Source organism: Rhodamnia argentea, chromosome 8 (assembly GCF_020921035.1).
Source record: "Rhodamnia argentea isolate NSW1041297 chromosome 8, ASM2092103v1, whole genome shotgun sequence".
Taxonomy (NCBI): Eukaryota; Viridiplantae; Streptophyta; class Magnoliopsida; order Myrtales; family Myrtaceae; genus Rhodamnia; species Rhodamnia argentea.
The window spans coordinates 19,611,791-19,632,726 of record NC_063157.1 but is presented as its reverse complement, the minus strand read 5'-3'; the positions used below and the strand labels follow the sequence as shown (position 1 = coordinate 19,632,726).

The 20,936-nt window shown below is 40.0% G+C and overlaps 1 protein-coding gene and 1 pseudogene across 1 annotated transcript; both read left to right on the top strand.

Annotated features, from left to right (window-relative positions):
• The first annotated feature begins 7,876 nt into the window (after positions 1–7,876).
• Positions 7,877–11,296, top strand: LOC115727700 (ribulose bisphosphate carboxylase/oxygenase activase 2, chloroplastic-like). The gene is made up of 7 exons (XM_030657964.2): positions 7,877–8,030; positions 8,852–9,171; positions 9,342–9,447; positions 9,543–9,628; positions 9,870–10,342; positions 10,508–10,789; positions 11,000–11,296. Exons 1-7 carry the CDS (start codon positions 7,986–7,988, stop codon positions 11,113–11,115), a joined length of 1,428 nt encoding a protein of 475 aa, XP_030513824.1. The 5' UTR covers positions 7,877–7,985; the 3' UTR covers positions 11,116–11,296.
• A 6,444-nt stretch (positions 11,297–17,740) lies between these two features.
• On the top strand, positions 17,741–20,627 carry LOC115727699 (annotated as a pseudogene).
• The last annotated feature ends 309 nt before the right edge of the window (positions 20,628–20,936 follow it).

Sequence of the window (20,936 nt, the reverse complement as noted above, 5' to 3'; positions counted from 1 at the left end):
TCTGATCCATATTGGTTTTCTTTTAGAGAGAGAGAGAGAGTCTTATGTTCAAATTAGTTTCAGGAAACGAAGTTGGATCAGGCTCAGAGATGACGAAATGGCTCTCAAGTCCCAACCACGAGCAAGTAATCTCTGCAAAACTTCTAGGCTGCCTCTCCGTAGGTATGTCTTCTTGGCTTCCTTGCACTTCGTGATTAGCTTGTGGCTCCGGTGCTTACCGAGCGTTTCAGTTCTTTCCGACTGAGAGAGAGAGAGGAATAGTTTTGGTTCATGTGTATCTCGCCCGAGCATGTCACTTCGTTCCTGTCGAGGGTAGGGATTTGCAACCGCAACTTGGGTTCTGCATGGCCTACACTTGCCGGGCCTTTTAGGGTATAATGCAGTACGGGGCGTGAAGGCTGATCACTGGGTTGACAGATCTCACTGACATCTGTCGTCAGAAAGCTTCTTTATCTGTCTAATCTTTGTTCATTTGTCATCTCTAAATAGGACCTTGATCAATCTACTGTGACGAGAACAATCTACTATATGACCTTCATGGGTGGAAAATCATCACATAACACGTTATTAGCCAGAATAGCACCATATTTATATATTTTAGTAGATGTACTTTTTAGGGTGATGCATCCTTTGTGAAAGTGAAATCCGTCAAATGAAGTGAAAGCACGAGTGTCCTTTCAACTGAGGAATGTTATTCCAAAGAACCATTTATGGAATGACTTTCTTTAGTAAGCACCATAGAGTTTGAAGAAATTGAGGTAGTTTCTTCCTAAATACATTAGCGGCCTCACTTTGGGTAATTACTTAGCACATACTACATATAGCATTGCCTTATATACATGATTCGTTTCACCATCAGTGAAACCGTTACTCTCGATTAATCGTGTGCTCGAGTCAAGATAAAATTTTGACCATCATCCGATGCAATAATTTCCCGCATGTTTTAGCTATCAGATAAGGCAATTTTATTGCTATTGTCCCACTGATATTGCGTTGTGTTTTCTTACATGTTGATCAATTATATAAATCGTGAGAAATTTAGTTTCTTCGCGCGCGCGCGCGTGTAAGAACTTTAGCTCTTAATCTAGGTCACACCCTTGTTGTTAAGTAGTTCATGAACCATGATTTCTCACGCATTTTCACCACTTTATAATTAAGGATCTAGAATTTGACTTAAAGACCATGCTTTAACCTCCTTGGGGCTTCTCAATTATGTGTTTTTGTTTTGCATATAGAGGCTGCAACACTGCTTCCGAAAATCTTGTAGCTTATGTGAACAGAGTGACACACACTTTCTTTTAGCATGAAAAAGGTAGATTCAATTGGGTCTACATTCCATTTTATTGGGTACTACGGCAATATTCTCGTACTCATGTCATATCTTTTGGATAGTAGAAAAGATTTGGTACTCAATTGGCTCACGTATTCCATTTATCTCAATGGAAAGTTCTCCAACTAATTGAAACCCTTCAACGATATCACCATCCATTAAAAAAGAAAGACTAAGAGAAAGTGAGCATGTTATGTGGTGTTCTACATCTGTGTCAAGTAATTAAAATCTTTTCCTTTTTTTCCTTTTTCCTTTTCTGAAGTTATATGGTCAGATGATTGTGTATCAGCGCTCCTCATTGTCATATTTCTCTTGCGATTTTGTATTAATGTATCAAACAGTTTAAGTTGCGTGATGTGCGTGAACGACATTGCATCCTTAGGTTACTAGAGTGGTTGGGAGAGAAGTAAACTAATGTTGGTGATTTGTGACATCAATTTGTGGTCGGAGCTGTCCATGTGCAAATTGCAGTTGCATGGACAAGTTCCTTTCTGGTAGTTAGATGTGTGTTGACAAAACTAAGGGCAAGTGTGTGGATTATTCTTATCTTGGAGAAAAGATGTGTTTTTTTGATCAAATGGAGAAAAGATGTGTTGATTGGTAGATTTGTTATGTATGTGGGTGGTTGGTAGGAATTTATCATCCGAATTGACTTTTGAGTGCAATTTGTTCAGGAATTCCCACCAAACGTCGGATTGGGTTTCACTATCAGGTGTGTTAATGAACGACTCTGCTTCTCAAGTGGAGATGAACTGGTTATTCTGTGTTTTGTTCATTGTTCGTACAGGATAATTAGTATGCGACACGCCCTCATGTATGATGGACGATTAGAAGGTTCAAACTAGGTTTGATTTGGGGCAAAATTGTCTAAACAAATCCTAAACTTTTTGTAGGACGATCAACTCAGTGATAGAATTTTCAATTTAGCCAATTTAGGTATGAACCTTTTGATGATTTATCAATATTATCGTTTACTCCTAAATTTGGTTGGAAACCACCGATGTGGATATCAGCTTTCTTACGTGGCATGATTAGCATTAAGGTAGACGATTTTTGGCAATTTTTACAAAAGTTCTCTGTTTTTTTTTCTTTTGTTTTCCTATTTACATCTTGGACAATTATCCCTTGATTTTTTGGTATATCAAATCGATCCTCGTCAATGGCCATTTGAACTCGATCGTTTTCTCGAAACACAAATTTATATTTGCACACTTGCACGCACCCCATGCCTCCACCTTCTCAATTAAGGAAGGTTTCTGACTTCTTTTCTAATCTGCTAAGATACAGGGCAATGTTCAAATTGATTGCATGAAATTGCAAGACATAGACGTGTTTTTGTCCATCTCTGGTGGTTGAGTTGAGTCAACATTTGGAATAGCTGGTTTACATATTGTTGTCGCCTTGTAATTTTGTACCTAATAGGGTATTGGAATTATATTAGGCAGGAGCTCAACAAAATGGTAATAGAGGATGTGACATGTTGTCGATCATTATGGAGAGGATCCATGTCTTTTCCCGATGAAAATCAGGACTTGTCAATTCTAGTTTAAAGCCCCGTTAATGGGACCGGTCGACCATCCGAATGGTTGTTTCTATCACTATTGTTGTTAAACAATTAGTTGCCAATCCAAATTGGCGGATGGAATGACCACCGCAAATCGAACCGCTGAATCAATTATTCTCTGAGCGACGCCCCAAAATCTCGCTGCGAAAGAGTCGTTTGCCACTGGCTGTGTATGAACACCCTCCGTATCTGGAAAACACGACCTCGAGTTAATATCTTAAACTTTAAGAGAATATGCTGTCATTGAGCAATTTAATGTCGGATTCATTTTCCTCGATTTTGTCGATTATTTTTGTGATGGCTAGGGTACGTACCATGTTTTTCCTGATTCCTTTCTAGACAGTTCGAGTAAGATTAATTCAAATTCATTCAAGATGACCCAAAGGAGCCTAGCCTCATGTTTGGAAATGTCGTGGGTAGAGAGTCAGCTTGGGGACGAAGGTGCGTATAATGAAAAAAGTCCTGCAAAATATTGGTAGCACAACCTCGAAACTTGGTGGCGAGACCTTGAATTGTGGATTGTTAAGCAACCTCACATTACGACCGCGCGACCTCCAATGCAACTTGCGGGGAGAGAGAGAGAGAGAGAGAGAGAGGATGGAGGCGCACGACAAGAGAAATGGTGTTGATTAGAGAGAAAATGGAGATACGGCTTCTTCTTTGGTGGGGGTTATAGGTAGGGGTGACTAGTGGGCATGGGCCGAGTGGGTAGGGTTCAGACCTAGACCATGAAACCAATCTTGTCATAACCAGTTCTCAATTTTTGGAACCGAAAACCGACCATGTTTATCCTAGAACCCATTTTGGAACCGATCATGTTTTTCGATCCGATTCTAGGGTCTACCCAAGAACTTGTTTTCCTTTTGTTTCTTTTTCTGATTTCATTTTTTCCATCAAAATAATATGAGTATCGATGAAACGATCTAAAGTAAAAGGTGAATAATAAACCTCATTATCCCCCAAAAGCAACAATCCCTAATATGAGCAATAAAAATGACAATCCATCAAAAATAAAAATCCAAAATATAATAATAGAAGTTACAATTTACCAAAAGCAATAATGATCCTACAAAACGTTGAATTAACAAGTGCAATTCTTCCAATCACAATACTAACAAATTCTGCTAATAATCTCTCATTTTTGTCTTGCAAGTCAAAAGATTCGAAACCCACTTTGAAACTTACAAGATTGGCGGGATTGGCAAAAGAAGCGAGATAGTTTTTTTTTTTTTAAACATTAGCTAAAATCGGTTCTAAAATCGGTCCGGATGGGTTTTCATCTTGAACCGGGAATCGACCGGTTTTCAATCGGATCCCAAACCGGTTTGAGCAGGAACCGATTCCCGACCCTATTTTTCGGGTGGTCTGATCGGGATTCTAGGTAAACCCTATCCGGTTGCACACCTCTAGTTGCGGGATTCCTGGAATAAGAAGGAAGAAGATGAAATAGAGTGCTTTTTTTTTTTTTTTGTGCGAAAAATTTAAAATTGAGAAAATGATTGGTTATAATTGATGTTTAACTATTTTCATGGGTGATTGAAATATTTTTATTTTATTTATTTTCATTAGAGATGCAAGGTATCATTTATTTTCGTGGGTGGTGAAAATATTTTGGCTTCATTCATTTTAGTAAGCGATATAAGCTATCATTTTATGAATTTCTTTTCAAATTTTAAAGTTTTCAACATTTTCCCTAATATATATATATATATATATATATATATATATATATATTAGTAGGATCATTTGCGTCTTTTAATGTTTTAATTATGGTACGGCCTGTGGACAAAACCAACATGACTATAAACTTTATCACTGAAGTTGGAAAGTTTTTGGACCAAAAATAAAGTTGGAAAGTTTTCAAAATCCCAAAAAAAAAAGAAAGGGAGTATCAGAGCGGCTCCCCTCAGCAATGGAAGCCACCGAAACGGGGAACTTTAAAGGTAAACATAGACGGATCTTACCCCCGAAGGAACAAATGAAGGTACCATAGCTGGCTTGAAATTGCAAATGAGGGAGTCTTTTGCAATTCAGATCGAAGCATCAGCTCTCCGGGAAACGCCTGCAAGTACGGACTGGATGAGTGAGAAAGTACAATTCGGGCAAAATAGGCCTGGTTCCGTTTTAAAGCTCTTCTCTGATCTCAGTCCCAGCCCATTTCAACCGTGAAGCCGACCAAATTAGCGGACTGGGTCGCTAATGTCTGAAGACGAAATTTTCTTCCTTCAAGTTGGGTTTCTCACCCCTTCAATTCTTTTGGGCTCTTTTCTCTCCCGAAGCTCGGCAAATTTTCTAAAAAAGTCAATGAACCTTTTTTTTACAGATTCAATCCTAAATCTTTTATAATTGCGCTAATTTAGTCCATCTGAAGAATTTTGGCCTATCGGCGACTTAATATTTTAATAAATTTTTTAAATTTTTATTTTTTTTCTTCCCTTTCCCCTTCCCCTTACCTGTTCTACCTCTAGTCGATCGTTGGACCTCGATGATCGGCTAGGCTCTCACCGGTCTCACCTTTGCTGGGCGAGGATGATCTCGCCATATTTAGATTAGTGAGGCTCGACCTTGCCATCGTTGGGCGAGGTTGGCAAGAGCCTCGACAAACAACAGCGAGGTCAAGTCTCGCCATGACCGGACGAGGCTCAACTTTGCCTCGCCCATCCACCGTGAGGCCTACAAGGGCCTCCCCAGTCATCTTCTAGCTGGTTGCCGAGGTCAAGCATCCGACTGGACGTAGAATAGGTAAGGGGAAGGGGAAGGGGAAAGGAAAAGGGAAGAAAAAGAAAATAAAAAATTAAAGAATTCAAAAAATATAAAAAAAATAAAAATAAATCATAATTTTTTTTTTAAAATGAGGTTGCTTGTGAGTCAAAATTTGTCGGAAGGAATGAATTGACACAATTGCAAAAAGTTTAGAATTGAATTGGCAAACCAAAAAAGTTTAGGGTTAAACTAACACAATAGTAATATATTTAGAATTTTTTTTGATAATTTTCCCTCTGAAGCTTCTATTGTGTATGCTCAAACTTAAGCTTTTTCAACAAATCGTATCTTTATGACAAAAAAAAAAAGTTGGAAAGTTTGAAAAAATATTGCGAAGAATAAGTAGGATCAATTGTGCAAAGCGGTACTTCCCTTTCCTTGATCTCTCCAAGCAGGACTACCTAATTTTGTTTTTTTTTTTGGTTGGGGTTGGGCCGAGCAGGACTACATAAGACCCGAAGTTTTGTGGCATTCTGCAGACCTAAACGAGTTAGATTTCCTTCAAGGGGAAAACGTATTACGACCATGATAGTAAGATGTTTTCTCCGAAATAAATCATGATAGATTAGTTAACTAGGTTAAAAAAAAAAAAAATATGCATGAATGATCAAGAGCGATAGAGATTGGTTTTTTAGAATTGAGAGCAAGAGATCGAGAGATATAGAGATAGATTTTTCTGGGTCTTGGCCATATGCACAATTGTAACGCCTAAATTTAACCATTCATAGTGGTTTGCCCACAGTTTCATGTAGACCTCCATGTCGGGCTGGTTGATTCTTGAATAGGTAGGTTCCAATTCAAGAACTTAGAACCTACTCTATCAAAGCCGATTCACAATTTTTGAAATCAAGAACCGTATCAACAAACTCCAAAAATTGTCTGGAACCGAACCAGGCTGTATTAAATTCGACTCGGGATTTGGCCTACCCCTTTTTTTGCTTTCTGTTTCATTTTTTCATTCAATTACTCTACTTAGAATCTTCTAGGTCAAAAGTTTACAATCCTTTTTGGTGAATCGAGCTTAAATTAATGGAAGACCCAAGTACCTCACGAAATCTAAACTTGAAACCCACTTCAAGAAATCACTTGAAATACCGAAAGTATAAATCTCTGTTTTCTGTGGATTTAGTTCAAGTCCAAACGTTTTATAGAGCTTTCTTCCAAATATGTTCATGATTTTCTTCAGAGCCCCATTACTTCCATGGTAAGTAGCAGATATCATTAGCAAAATATAAATATGTTAAGTTGATTTTAGAAGACATTGGGTGAAATGGAAGCTTACCTTTGTCAGCATCTTTGTTTATCATCTAGATATCATAACTGTGTAAGGATTCTCAACCTCATTATTTTTTTAGCAAAAGTTTTCAATTAAGAGACTTGAAGGTTTGATTTTGAACAGTTATACAACCAATTAAGCTGTCACCAAACCGATTTGAACTTGACTGTCTTACATAAGAACCGAACATGTGTCAGTATAAATTGGCTTGGAACTAGCAGAGTCAAGACAATCTAGTTGGGTTTTCGGGTTGAACCGATCATGTTGCTTGCCCTTTCCTTAAGGTAGTCGGGTCTCTACGACCATGCTCCTTGATTAGAACCAAAAAAAAAAAAAAAAAAGAGGAGGAAAGAAGATTCTAACTCCTATTCCATAAGATGCCACACAAATTAAGATGATGCCCATTTTTGTGTTGCTAATGGGCCTGAGCCAATAAGGCTGAAGAAAATGTCAAAGAGTACCAACGATCAGTCATCACACTCATTTCTATGCTGCAAAATTTATGGAATATCTCTTATTATCCCAAGAATGATAAGACGGGAAAATCGTATAAAACTCGCAAAAAGATTTTTTGTCGCACGGGACAAACCCTTCTCCCCGCTTCTCTTTCCTTTTGCCTTTGTAGATTTTCGGGTAAAAAATCGCAACACTAATTGCCGACTTTGACAGGCAGAGGCTCAGACACAAACAAAGCCCGAAGACACCAGGGATCACTCGACGAAAGTGAGAGTTTGTTTCATAGGTTGTGTGGCAATTAATGGCCGCGAGACTTCAGGGGAAGAGATAAGGTGCTTGAACTCCAGCCTCAAGTGCTGCATAGGGGCTCTCTAATTCTGCCACGTGCGATCCCCAGGCGATCAGCATTGAGTGGCCGTCAGGGAGTTTCAGATGCCCCATCGATTCCTGGACACACACCCGATCTTTGCTAACTATAAGTTATCCGCTCTGCTCACTGGACTCCCCCACTCAAAGCTTTGCTCTTCAGTTCCGCTGCTGAGTGGTTCTCTGCTTCCCGGAAAAGCTCAGGGAAAGCCGTCCGATTGTACCCGGAGATGGCCGCCGCCGTACCCACCGTCGGAACTGTCAACGGCGCTCCGGTAATGTGTCTCTGTCTCTCTCTCTCTCTCTCTCCGTCGAGTTTGGTTTGGTACTCTTCGCGTACGCATCACTTGTAGAGATAGAAATTAGCAGTACAAGATCGTCACGTGCGATCTATAGTTTCTATTTTTGCCCGAGGCATTTCTTCTGTTCTTTTGTCCACGATTTGGCAAAGAATTCCGACTTAAGGAATGGAAGTCCCCCTTTCCTCGTGCGTAGTGGTTGACCCTAGACGCATGCATCGAGATTTCCTAGGTCGTGTGCTTCTGTTCGTTGAGAAATATGCATTTGAAATATTATGCAACCCTGTTTTTTTAGCATTGGTCGCGTTGTTTTTATAGTTCTCCTTTTCGGAACTCAGTTGTTAGGCGCTCGTCGATTAGTTTCACTTTTCTGTGACGACCCGATTCATATCCTTTGATAAGCTGAACCTTTCACTCATTAACTTAGGATACCAGCCCTTGATCTTTGCGCAACATCTTCGGCTTCCATTATGCCAGAAGCCGGAGCTCCAACGGAGCATGCCTTCGTCGTACTTTGATCCTATTTCTAATGACTTGATCGGAACGCACATAGGTCATGAAAATCACCTTGGAGATTATAATGTTGAAATTCAAGAGTACGACTGTAATTAAAACAGTGGGAACTCTTTCTTCCTAACTTAATTAATCAGCTATGCCAATCTTATTTTCAATAGTGATAGTGGGAAAAAGACCTCTAGTTCCTTAATCGATCATAGGCATCTCTCATGTTGACATTCGTGGATGGGTTGACGAGAAGTTTGGTATATTCATGTTCTGATGAGTGGATACCAATGCAGCTCAACCTAAATGGCTCAAACACCGGAGCATCGGCTCCCAGCTCGGCCTTCTTCGGAAGCAGCTTGAAGAAGATGACTCAAAAGCTCCCCAAGGCCGCCTCGCCCTCCGGTGGCTTGAGAGCGTGTGCGACGACGGGCGACGAGGAGAAGCAGACCGAAAAGGACAAGTGGAGAGGGCTCGCATACGACACCTCAGACGACCAGCAGGACATCACCCGCGGGAAGGGCATGGTCGACTCCCTCTTCCAAGCTCCTATGGACAGTGGCACCCACTATGCCGTCATGAGCTCCTACGACTACGTCAGCACCGGGCTCCGCCAGTAAGGGGGAGAAAAAAAAAGAGACATTCCTATTGATAATATTCTCCTTTTCTTTTGGCGGAAACTTTCCCTTGAAATGGTTCCGCTATCGCTAAGCTTCATTAGATTTTTGTTCTCGATATTTCGTCAAGTGGTGCAACTAATAATCTTTCATAAACTTTTGAATGAAGGTACGACTTTGATAACACCATGGAGGGATTCTACATCGCACCGGCCTTCATGGACAAGCTTGTTGTTCACATCACAAAGAACTTCATGACACTCCCTAACATCAAGGTCTGCTTCAAGTGATGTAGTTCATCCTTTTCTGTCGGTAGATTTCTGACTAGGAATTTAATGAAACATGAGTAAGACGTCCCGTTTCTGTACAGATTCCACTAATCCTCGGCATTTGGGGAGGCAAAGGTCAGGGAAAATCTTTCCAATGTGAGCTTGTCTTTGCCAAGATGGGAATCAAGTAAGTCTCCCATGTATACTCTTGCAAAAAGCGTTTCTTGGTCTCTTAATTGGCTTTTATGTTCAAGAAACAAGAATCTGAACTCTTTCCCTTAAGATTGTCACTTCAAAATGGAATCAGGATGATTCCGAGTTACCCCTTGATGTATCATTTTCAGATCTGGGAGATTATAAAACTGAAATTATTGCTGGTCGTCCAACTGAAAATAATTCGATTCTATCCTGTTTGGTTTGCATTTTAGCCCCATCATGATGAGTGCCGGAGAATTGGAAAGCGGCAACGCCGGAGAGCCAGCGAAGCTGATCCGACAGAGGTACCGTGAAGCCGCCGACATCATCAAGAAAGGCAAGATGTGTTGCCTCTTCATCAATGATCTCGACGCCGGTGCCGGGCGTATGGGCGGGACCACCCAGTACACGGTCAACAACCAGATGGTCAACGCCACCCTCATGAACATCGCCGACAACCCCACCAACGTCCAGCTCCCCGGGATGTACAACAAGGAGGAGAACCCGCGGGTCCCGATCATCGTCACGGGGAATGACTTCTCCACACTGTACGCGCCACTCATCCGCGACGGGCGTATGGAGAAGTTCTACTGGGCCCCGACCCGTGAGGACCGCATCGGGGTGTGCAAGGGGATCTTCAGGACTGACAATGTGGCTGGTGAGGATGTTGTGAAGCTTGTCGATGCTTTCCCCGGACAATCCATTGGTAAGTGTCCTCAAGCTCTTTTCACCTAAAAATCGAATGAGAGACACGTTCTGAGAATTGAAATTGTTGCAGTTTTCTGTCATAGGACATCTGTGTTCCAATGTAATAAAAAAGGTCGATCGTTATTATAGTCAAATTAACTACGAGATTGTACGAAAATGGCAGATTTCTTCGGGGCCCTGAGGGCTAGAGTGTACGATGACGAGGTGAGGAAGTGGATATCGGGCGTCGGGGTGGAGACCATCGGGAAGAAGCTGGTGAACTCGAAGGAAGGGCCTCCGACATTCGATCAGCCGAAGATGACCCTCGAGAAGCTGCTGGAGTACGGCAACATGCTTGTCCAGGAGCAAGAGAACGTCAAGAGAGTCCAGTTGGCCGACAAGTACTTGAGCGAGGCCGCTCTCGGAGATGCCAACCAAGACTCCATCAACCGGGGCAGTTTCTACGGTCAGTCCAGACTTTCCTTCCATTTTTACCTCTGTAGAGACATGTTTATTTCTGTGCACGCCCTGTAGATTTGGATATGCAAAAAGCATCTTTTTTGTTAATTCGCCTTCATTCATCCTTCATTTTACTGATAATACCATACTATTACCATATTGAAAACAAACTATTTTTCTGATTAGTGTTATATTGTTCCGGATTGTTCTTGATCAGGCAAAGCAGCCCAACAAATAAATGTACCCGTGCCTGAAGGATGCACCGACCCGAATGCGGAGAACTTTGACCCGACAGCGAGGAGTGATGATGGGAGCTGCCTATACACGTTTTAGAGAGAGAGAGAGACAGAGACAGAGATTTGAGTTAATCATGATTAAGGTTGTGAGATCAATGATCGAATAATCTGATACTTTTACGCATTCCTGCGTGTTAAGAACGTGTTGATGTGCCCTATGAGTTTGTGTCGTGTAATCTCAATGTGTACAAAATCTGAATCGTGAAGTGCTGTTCTCTCACTGCTTGCAGTCGCGAGTTCTGGGAGGAGACTAGGATGACTCTTCTTACAAATAGAGCTGAAAACTACGATACGGCGAGTGAACGCGATTTTTGTTTCGTCAATTGCCGGGAAACTTTGAGCAATCTGACCTTTTTAACGAGGGACCGCTACCGTGCTTGGACCCAACATGCGTTTTCAATTGGGCCAACTTCAACAAGTTCACTGTAATGAATTAGCCCAATTCATATGGCCCGAGCATATACAAGCAGGAACAAGCGGTAACCATTTCAAATGAGGGTTTTACTTATTGATAACATCGCAATCGCAAGTCCTATGCAACAGGGTGAATGGGTATGTTAGGTTGGGTCATAAATGGTTTAATTCAAATTGGCCTATTAATCTATAATGCAATTTTTTCAACTCATACACGACCTAACCCATATTATTGAAACATTTCCATATTTAATTCAATTTAGCGAAATTTATAAATTATTAAACAAATTATATTGCTAAAATATTAGGAGTGAGTAAGACTGATCAATTGGACTGAGGACCACCTAGACTGGAACGGACCAATGTGTTTGGTTCGATTTTAGAGTTCACTGGTTTGTCAAGGTGGAATAGGTGTTCGGGCGATCCGGTTCCCAATTCTAGAGGGAGTCGGACCAATGAACCTCCAACTCAGACTGACAAAATAATGCCATGGTAATTCTTTTGTCCTCTTGACTCTGTTGCTTCATCCAACAATAAGCACATATTCTTAGACTATCATAGTAATAAATGATCACTTGAGACGGCATATTGGATTCATGTACATGAACTCTCTTTTTTCGCGACTTCTCTTTACTATAGATTCCCGGGCTTTACTTTCTGATGCGTAGAGTTTGTTTAGCTGATTTGCTGCCTTGTTATGGTATGCTTGAATTCTACTATTGTGTATTAGTCATTGAATCTCTATTGGATAAGAGAAGACCTCTAATGGAAATATGTCACCACATAAGTATTAAATTGAAAATGAACTAGTTTCCCAAACGGGCAATCGAAGTCCTAATTATTCTAGTTGGTGAATGTCCAAGCATATTTTTCGAATCACAATGAGCAATTGAGTTTTATCTATCATGTCTAACTTGACTACGAATATTGGTGATACCTGAAATTTTGCTCAAAGATCGTCTTCTGCATTTTAGAAAATTAGGGAGTAAATTTCTTGTTATGTTGACACGATTTTGCAAAAGAAAGAAACAAAAAAATAAAAAAAAAAAAAAAAATAAAATCAGAAAAAAAAAAAAAAAAAAATCAGCAAACATTTTTATGACTCACTTAAGATAGTAAGATAACTCATTTAGGACCCCGTTTATGACCTATTAAGTTATTAAGTAACTCATTTATGACTCGCTAAGTTTATTAAGTAACTCATTTATGACCCACACTCTTAAATGTGGGTTAAGATACGGGTTCTTGAATCATTTTATCACCTCTAGAAGCGAGCAAAAGGAACCAACTGGAATGGACCGAACCGATCACTTTAGTTCCATCCCCGAGAGTACCTGGGATTCCCCATAACCGGTTAGGATATGCTCTTGGTCAGAACATACCTTGGATGATGAGCAAAGAGTAAGGGACGATAGGGAGAAGAAGACGGTAGTAAAGGTGGCCTATGGCATGGCTAGACAAGCGGCGGTGGTCTGCTTGAACGTGGAGGCGGCGATTCGCCGACGAGGACAGTGGGGGAGGGACGACGGTTAGGCATGAGGGGGTAAGAGGAGGAAGTGAGAAGAGGAGTTTGCGTGCTAGGGTTTTATGGGATTTGGACCAAGTGTGATGAGGTCTGTAAGTGGGTGGATGGATGTTGCCATCTTGTAAGAATTAAAAAAAAAAAAAAAAGACGGATGGATTCCCCCAACAGGGGACAACAAACCTGCATACCATGTATAGCTAACCAAAATTCAGTGCGGGTGATCTGTTCAATCCATACTAAAAACACATCAATCAGAGACACGGCCAAAGGAAGTTTAAAAACCGTAGCCCAAAAAACCATTCCTTCATATACGTCACTAGAGATTTCATCTTTTTCTCCATATAATACTTTTTTTTTTTTGGTAATTTAGGATCCGCCAGTCGTAATCGGGTCAACTCACCACCACCCGAAGGGCGGTGAAGACCCTTTCCGATGGCGACTATACCTGGAGGGAGGCTAGCCCCGCAGCCCACCAGCAAGGACCCCCAACTTAAGTCCGAGAAACGCGTTAGGAGGGTTTTGAACCTTTGACCAGCTTGCGCCTTAGGGCCAAAGAGCTTAAAGCTCACCAAACGCGTCATGCCTGTGGTGGGTCTTTCTTTTCTCTCGTCTGTTTCCAAAACTTAACTTTTTATACCCTTTTCTCATGTTCAAACATAACCTAAAGGAAGCAGTCTGATTGCATGCGACAGCACAAGTGTATATGGACATTAAAAGCTGTGTAAAGCTGTTTGTATGTTTTTAAAGTCATAAAATTATGTCGGATAGGGCAAAGTTAACTTATTCAAGTTATTCCTACCGAGTCTCAAACAAATTAACCTATGCTATTTCTTGTTGTCTTTTTATGTATGTACGAGATATTTGATTAGCATCTGATTAGTAAAATTTATGCTACTCTCGCTTGACTGGACGAAGCAACCATGATACATTCAAGTACGTGTTCACTAAATAAATCCGATTTGGTATAGTAAAACAAAATAAATGATCACATTGTACACGAAACTCGCACAAGTTGTCTAGTTTTCTGCTTAAGCTCATAGAAGTGAAGGAAGGTTTTGATCGAGTCTTAATAATTCCCTCCAAACATAGGTGCTATCGGCCTTGGCTAAGCCCCCCCAAATACTTGAAACCTTCCAGACACTTAGATGTGTTTAATGTCAACGTAGGACAATAATCATAAGAATGAATTGAACTTTCTATTTATTTATTTTCTTTTTGTTAAGATTTTGTTTTCCAACTTTTGTCCCCACTATTTTTTATAGAGGAATAATAGAGATCCTAAGAAACCTCACGAAAAAACCTCTTTACTAAATGATATGTCCAGTTTCAATTGAAAGCTAGTACAAATGAGACTCGTGATTGGATGATTGACTTGTTCAAACATTGAATATGAAATTGTCATGTATATTTGGCAAAAGAAATTAGTACAATTTTTAAGCACATGTAACACTACTCATAGGTTGCCTTGGGTAGAGGTGGCCATTTGGAACCATGGGCCCGGAACCGGCCCGTTGACCAGCCCGTTGACCGGGCCCACGGTTCCACAATTTTAGGAACCGGCCCGGAACCGCCGGTTCCGGGCCGCTCCTGACCCGTTATTTAGTATTATAAAAAAAAAAAATTCGTGGGGCAAAGAGCCCAACGGCTCTTTGCCCCCTTCCCCCCTCCCGCGGGCCACAACGGCCAATTTGGCCGTTGCCTTAATAAAAAAAAAAAAAAATATATATATATATATATAATGAAAATTTTAATTCTTGCCTATAAATACATATCCTCTCCCTTTCATTTTTCTCACAAATCCTCTCAACAATTCTCTCAAATTCTCTCAAATCCTCTCAATTCGCTCAAATTCTCTCAATTCTCTCAATCCCGCCTCAATTTTCTCAATCGGATTTCCGATCAATTCTCTCAAAAATAGCAAGTGGAAGCAGAAATGCCGACAAGGGCAAGATGACTATGGGAGATTTCGAGAATCTCATTCCCGAATATGATCCTCGTGAGTATGCATGTTGGGAAGACAACGACGATAATATCAACTATATCCCGATTCCGAACGTTGAGCACATCTCAACACAAGAAAGTCTTTATCCTCCCACCGGTGTCAAAAAAACTTCAACGGCAAATGAGCCAGAATGGAAGGGCCGAGATAATACATCCGACTTGTGGTTACACTTCGACAAGGTACGTGATGAAGGGGAAGGTAAGTATAATATAAAATGTAAATATTGTTCGCAAATATATAAATTTATGAAAGGAGACGGCTACGGAACATTCCGTCAAGATCTGACGAAAAAACATCCAACGCAAGCGGGGATCGACAATACGCAACAACAAATTTCCAGGTACGCCACTTCTAATCCTCATCCTATATTCCGTTACACCGATGCACTTTATAAACAAACATTAGCTGAATATGTTGTCCTTGATCATGCTCCGTTTAATACTGGTGAAAATTTTAATATGAAATATTTGATAAATACTGCGTTGGTTCCACAAGCACCAACTATTCTAAAAAATACTCTTAAACGCGAAGTTTTTCATTTTTATAAAAAAGGAAAAAAATATTTAGCAAAATTTTTTGTGGAATTCAATGGACGTGTGCATATAGGTAGTGATATTTGGAGTGATCCTTGGCAAATTCATTCCTATATGGGTGTCACATGTCATTAGATATGTGACGATTGGACCATTCAAAAAAGACTTATTGCATTTCGAGTTTTTGATGAAAGACATTCGGCTCATAATATTTATAGAATAATTAGGCAAGTTTTAGAAGAATATAATTTGATAAATAAAGTATTTTCAATTGGTTTTGATAATGCCGCCGCAAATACCGCTTCTATTCCCGAATTAGAAAATATTTGCAAACCCACTTTTGGCGGACAATTTTTTCACATTAGATGTGCTTGCCATGTTTTAAATTTATGTGTACAAGATGGTTTACGAACTTTTGACATTTCTCTCGCCCCAATAAAGGGTGCAATTAAATTTTTATGGAGTCGTCCCCATTTTATGAAATTATGGGGAAAATTTTGTAAACAACATGGGAGAAGGGCAAGAAGATTTCCAAAAGATATTCCGACTTGTTGGAATTCTACCTACGAGTTGCTTTGGCAAACTTTTGATTACAAAGATTTATTATGTATATTTATTTCACAAAATATTCTTGAAATTACTTTACTTCCGCAACATTGGGGCGTTTGTAAAAAAATTTTAGATTTTTTGAAAAATTTTAATGATGCTACTAAGACTTTATCTGGTATTTATTATCCTACTACGCATTTATTTTTAATAGAGTGTGTTAATATTGGTAGTGTTTTTAGTGAATATGAAAATGATACTGAATTAGCTCGAACTATTTTAGTAATGCGAGAAAAATGGTTGCATTATTATTTACAAATTCCTCTTGTCTATTTAGTTGATATTGTTTTTGATCCACGTATTAAATTAGACGGTTTACTAGATTATTTGAATGTGTATTATCATGATTGTTTACATTTGGAATATTCAATAGATATTTCAAATATACAATGAGATGTTAAAGAATCTATAGTAGTATTATATGCTGAATTTTGTAGTAGATATGGTTTAAGTGATTCTGGATCTTTACAATCTACTGCCTCACGTAGCGAAAGTGGTAGTTCACTTAGTAAATGGTATAATATGCTCAAGAGTAGGCAAGAAAAACAAAAAAAAAACAAAAATGGGCAACAAGTAGTATTTCTGAATTAGAAAAATATTTAACCACTCAATTTGAGTTTCGTGATGCGTAACATAGTACAGATTTCGAAATCCTAAAGTGGTGAAAGAGTCACAAAATCGATTACCTAGTTCTCGCCCTTATCGCTCGCCAGATATTAGCAACCTCTTCTTCAACGGTTGCGGTTGAACAATCATTTAGCGCTGGAGGATTAGTTTTGGACTCTCGCCGTTCAAGATTAAGCCCGAAGTCCGTGGAAGCTCAAGTTTGTGTTGACGATTGGACGATGGCGAAATTTCGACACCAAGAGCTGGATCGAGAACACGAATTGTTTAGCGATGATATTGGAGATACCACCGCCACGAGTACCACAACGGGTAGCGACGATTGACGACGAGGTAAGTTGGGGTTATCAAAGGTAAAAAAGCTACATGGGCTTGGATTCTTCTATCCCCAAGAAGATATGTAGGCGCTTAATGATAATTCATTAAGTTCAAGCCCATTCCTCCTCTCTCTCTTTTTTCTCCACATTTTATTACAATGTACAATTTGATTATATTTTATAATTTATAATTTATTATGTTTATTTTATTATTTATTATTTTAAAAATTAAAATTAAAAAAGGAACAGGAAGGAATCGGCTCGGGAACCGACCCGGAACCGTCGGTTTCGAACCGGAATCGGAACCAGCCTGGAACAGGCTTGGAACCGCCGGTTCCGAACCGGAACCGAAACCGGAATTCTCAAGGGCCTATTCTCGAACCGGAACTGGCGGTTCCATGGAACCGGCCATGTATAGCCTTGGGGCTATTTTTATCTTAACTGCGTAGGAATATGAACAAAACACGTGCATCCAAGACTCACGCCTATGGGTGCCGCCCCCAACACGGTTGGGCAATGTCTTATTTTTATGCCAAATATAGATTTTCCCAATAAAAAAAAATTGAAAAAAGAGCTCCACAACTTCTTCCTGCGTATAAGAGTGGTTATATGTACCACTTACCAGAGACAGCATATAAGCAATGGCTCTTCCCGCTCTGTCCACAATCTTCCTTCCCTCCTCAATCCGCCACTACCAATCCTCTCTCTCTCTCTAGAAACCCTCGTTGCTCCTCCGCCACCGCCACCCCTCCGCCACCACCACTGCCACCGCCACCACTATTTCCTACTCCTCTACTGGCATTAAATATGTAGTCACTTTGAAGAATGAAGATCAAGAGATTGCTAGACGTTCCGCGAATTACCAGCCTAGTGTTTGGGACTATGACTTTGTCCAGTCACTTAGGGGTCGATCATACAGTAATGGTTTTTTCAATGCAACCTTATCTTTAAGATCTCATGTATGAGTTCACTTTTTTTTTTGGTAGGATGATAGATATATGAAACAAGTCCAGATGATGAAGGAAGAAGTTAAGGGACTATTCAAAAGGGAAATGGATCAGGTTGTAAGGCTCGAGTTCGTCGATGCGGTCCAAAGACTAGGGTTGGGATACCATTTTGATAGGGAGATGAAGAACTATATGGGTTTCATCTATGACGATAAAGAGGATGCTCGGGTTTCAGACAATCTCTATGCCACTTCCTTTCAATTTTGGCTACTTAGACAATGTGGATACGACGTACAGCAAGGTACGTGCTCACCAATATACTTTTCTAACGGTTAATTTGGACAATAAATTAGAAGGATAGCCTCAACATTTGCTTCGCCATTCCTTATGTTGGACATGTAGATGTCTTTCAAAGGTTTATGAACAAGATGGGTACCTTTGAGGAATCGCTTGAGAAGGATGTGAAAGGACTTCTTGGTCTTTATGAACCACCTTTCATGGATTGGAAGGCGAAAACATACTGGACGAAGCTCAGGATTTCACTTCTAAACACCTGAAGAATCTGAAGCTCGATGAACTTCCGGCTAGTTTGGTGACACAGGTGCTTCATGCATTAGATATACTAATCCACCGAAGGCCAAACAGGTTGGAGGCTCGGTGGTTCATGGATATGTACGAGAAGCAGCTCGGCATGACCCTTTCCTTGCTACAATTGGCTAAATTAGACTTCAATATAGTTCAATCCATCCACAGGAGGGAACTTAGGTGTACGGCAAGGTATGTGCTCTATAAGACATAGATCCAGTTGATACGAGGGAATTCTCGCAGATATATCCTTTACGGGGCTCAGTGTCGATCATATAGGCAATAATTTAACTTTAGCTATTACCAAATGACTATCTATGCTATATTTTCGGTACTTAAACCTATCAGAATGTGATATTTACCTTTTAATAAAATACTTATCCTAGAATTTGATCGAAGAAACACTCCAGGCAATATGGTTTGAGCGAATGAGTTAGTAAGTTATTACCGACTGACTTTCAGAAAAACTCTTGCACTTAGCATTTTGATCGTCAGTCACGTGGGAAATTTTCAGGTGGTGTATTGAACTTGGCGGGAACAAAGATGACCTTCTCAAGAGACAGGCTAGTGGAACACTATTTTTGGTGCTCTTTAATGATTTTTGAGCCACAGTATAGAGTGTTCAGAGACATGATAACAAAGATTGCTTGTATGGTGACTCTTATTGACGATATTTATGACGTATTTGGGACGTTGGAAGAACTTGAGATCTTAACAGATTTCATTGTTAGGTTCGTGTAATATCATCCGCATGACCATTCTCCTTGTAACTATTATTGCCGTAGAGACAATAAGGAGTTCATCTGGGTAAAACAAATCATAGGATCATATCTCGCCAAAATTGTGTCAATTTCAACTGCCCTTTTTATATAATTTTGTGATATTAACATTGTTAAATGGTCATAACTAGGTGGGACATCACATGCATTGATAAGCTTCCTCTGACTATAAGTACTTGTTTCTTGGCTTTATACAATATGATGAACGAAATCGAATATTGGACGATGAGAGAGCGAGGCATCAATCCCATCCCTTACCTGCAAAAACTGGTCTTTTTGTTTCCCTTTTTTCCTTATTTTGGTTCAAAGCAGAAAGTGACGTTTCTTTTGCTTTTCCTTTGTGTATTGTTTTGCTTCAAAGCAGATACGGGTAATCTTGACTTGCTAGTGCTTTCACGGTTTCACCAAAGCACCACCATTTAATGTTTCGGAAAAATTACATTAGAAGTGCCATAACTTTCGTACGGCGTTCACTTGAGTGTCATAACTTTCAAAACGTTCATATAAGTGCCATAACCTTCAAAAATCATTCACTTGAGTGCCATGTTGACGTGGCAGCCGGAAAAACTGACGTGGCAAGCCGTAAAAGCTACTGTAGCACGCCGGAAAAGCTACCGTAGATGCCGGAAAGCTGATGTGGCACGCACGGAAAAGTTACTGTAGCACTCAAGTGAACGATTTTGCTCCGACGTAGCACTCAAGTGAACGATTTTTGAAAGTTATGGCACTTAAGTGAACGTTTTGAAAGTTATGGCACTTAAGTGAACGCCGTACACAAGTTATAACACTTCTAGTGTACTTTTCTCTAATGTTTCTGTCCTCATACTGTAGTCCATAGAACGAAAGCATCCTTATTCTGTCCAAGATCAACGTTTTGGGATTACCATAAACTAATCCTAAGTTGATTCGCAACCTTCGTACTTTGATATAAGAAATACATATGCCATGGCAGAAGATTGTCCCCTCAATTTGATATAAGAAATACATTGTCGTTAAGATCATGGCATTTCTCGAGCGTAATTGGTTGTGGTTCACATCAGATATCGCAGTTGCACATATGTCCTTGTAAATCTACATTTATAAGATGAATCTGTGACTTATAATTTTTGTCATTTATTGATGTCCATTCTTAGTTTGAATTGGCAAGAGGTGATAACTTGAAGGCAGTAGAGTGCTACATGAATGAAACGGGCGCTTCAGAAGAGGTTGCGCGATGACACATCGAGAACTTGGTGCACGATACCTTGAAGAAGATGAACAAAGACGTGTTCAACGACTACCCATTTTCTAGGTTAGAGCCTTTTCTTTGTGCATGTCTGAATCTTGCACGAGCATCTCAATGCTTTTACCAGTATGGAGATGAACATGGTGCACCCGGTCACGAAACCAAGGATCACCTTATGTCGGTTTTATTTGACCTGTGCCCTTCGACTTGCGGTACAATAATTACTGACTTTGTGATATCTGAGGTGTTAGATATATTGTATATATTAGAACTAGGGTTTTTCATTTTGTGTATGTATTTA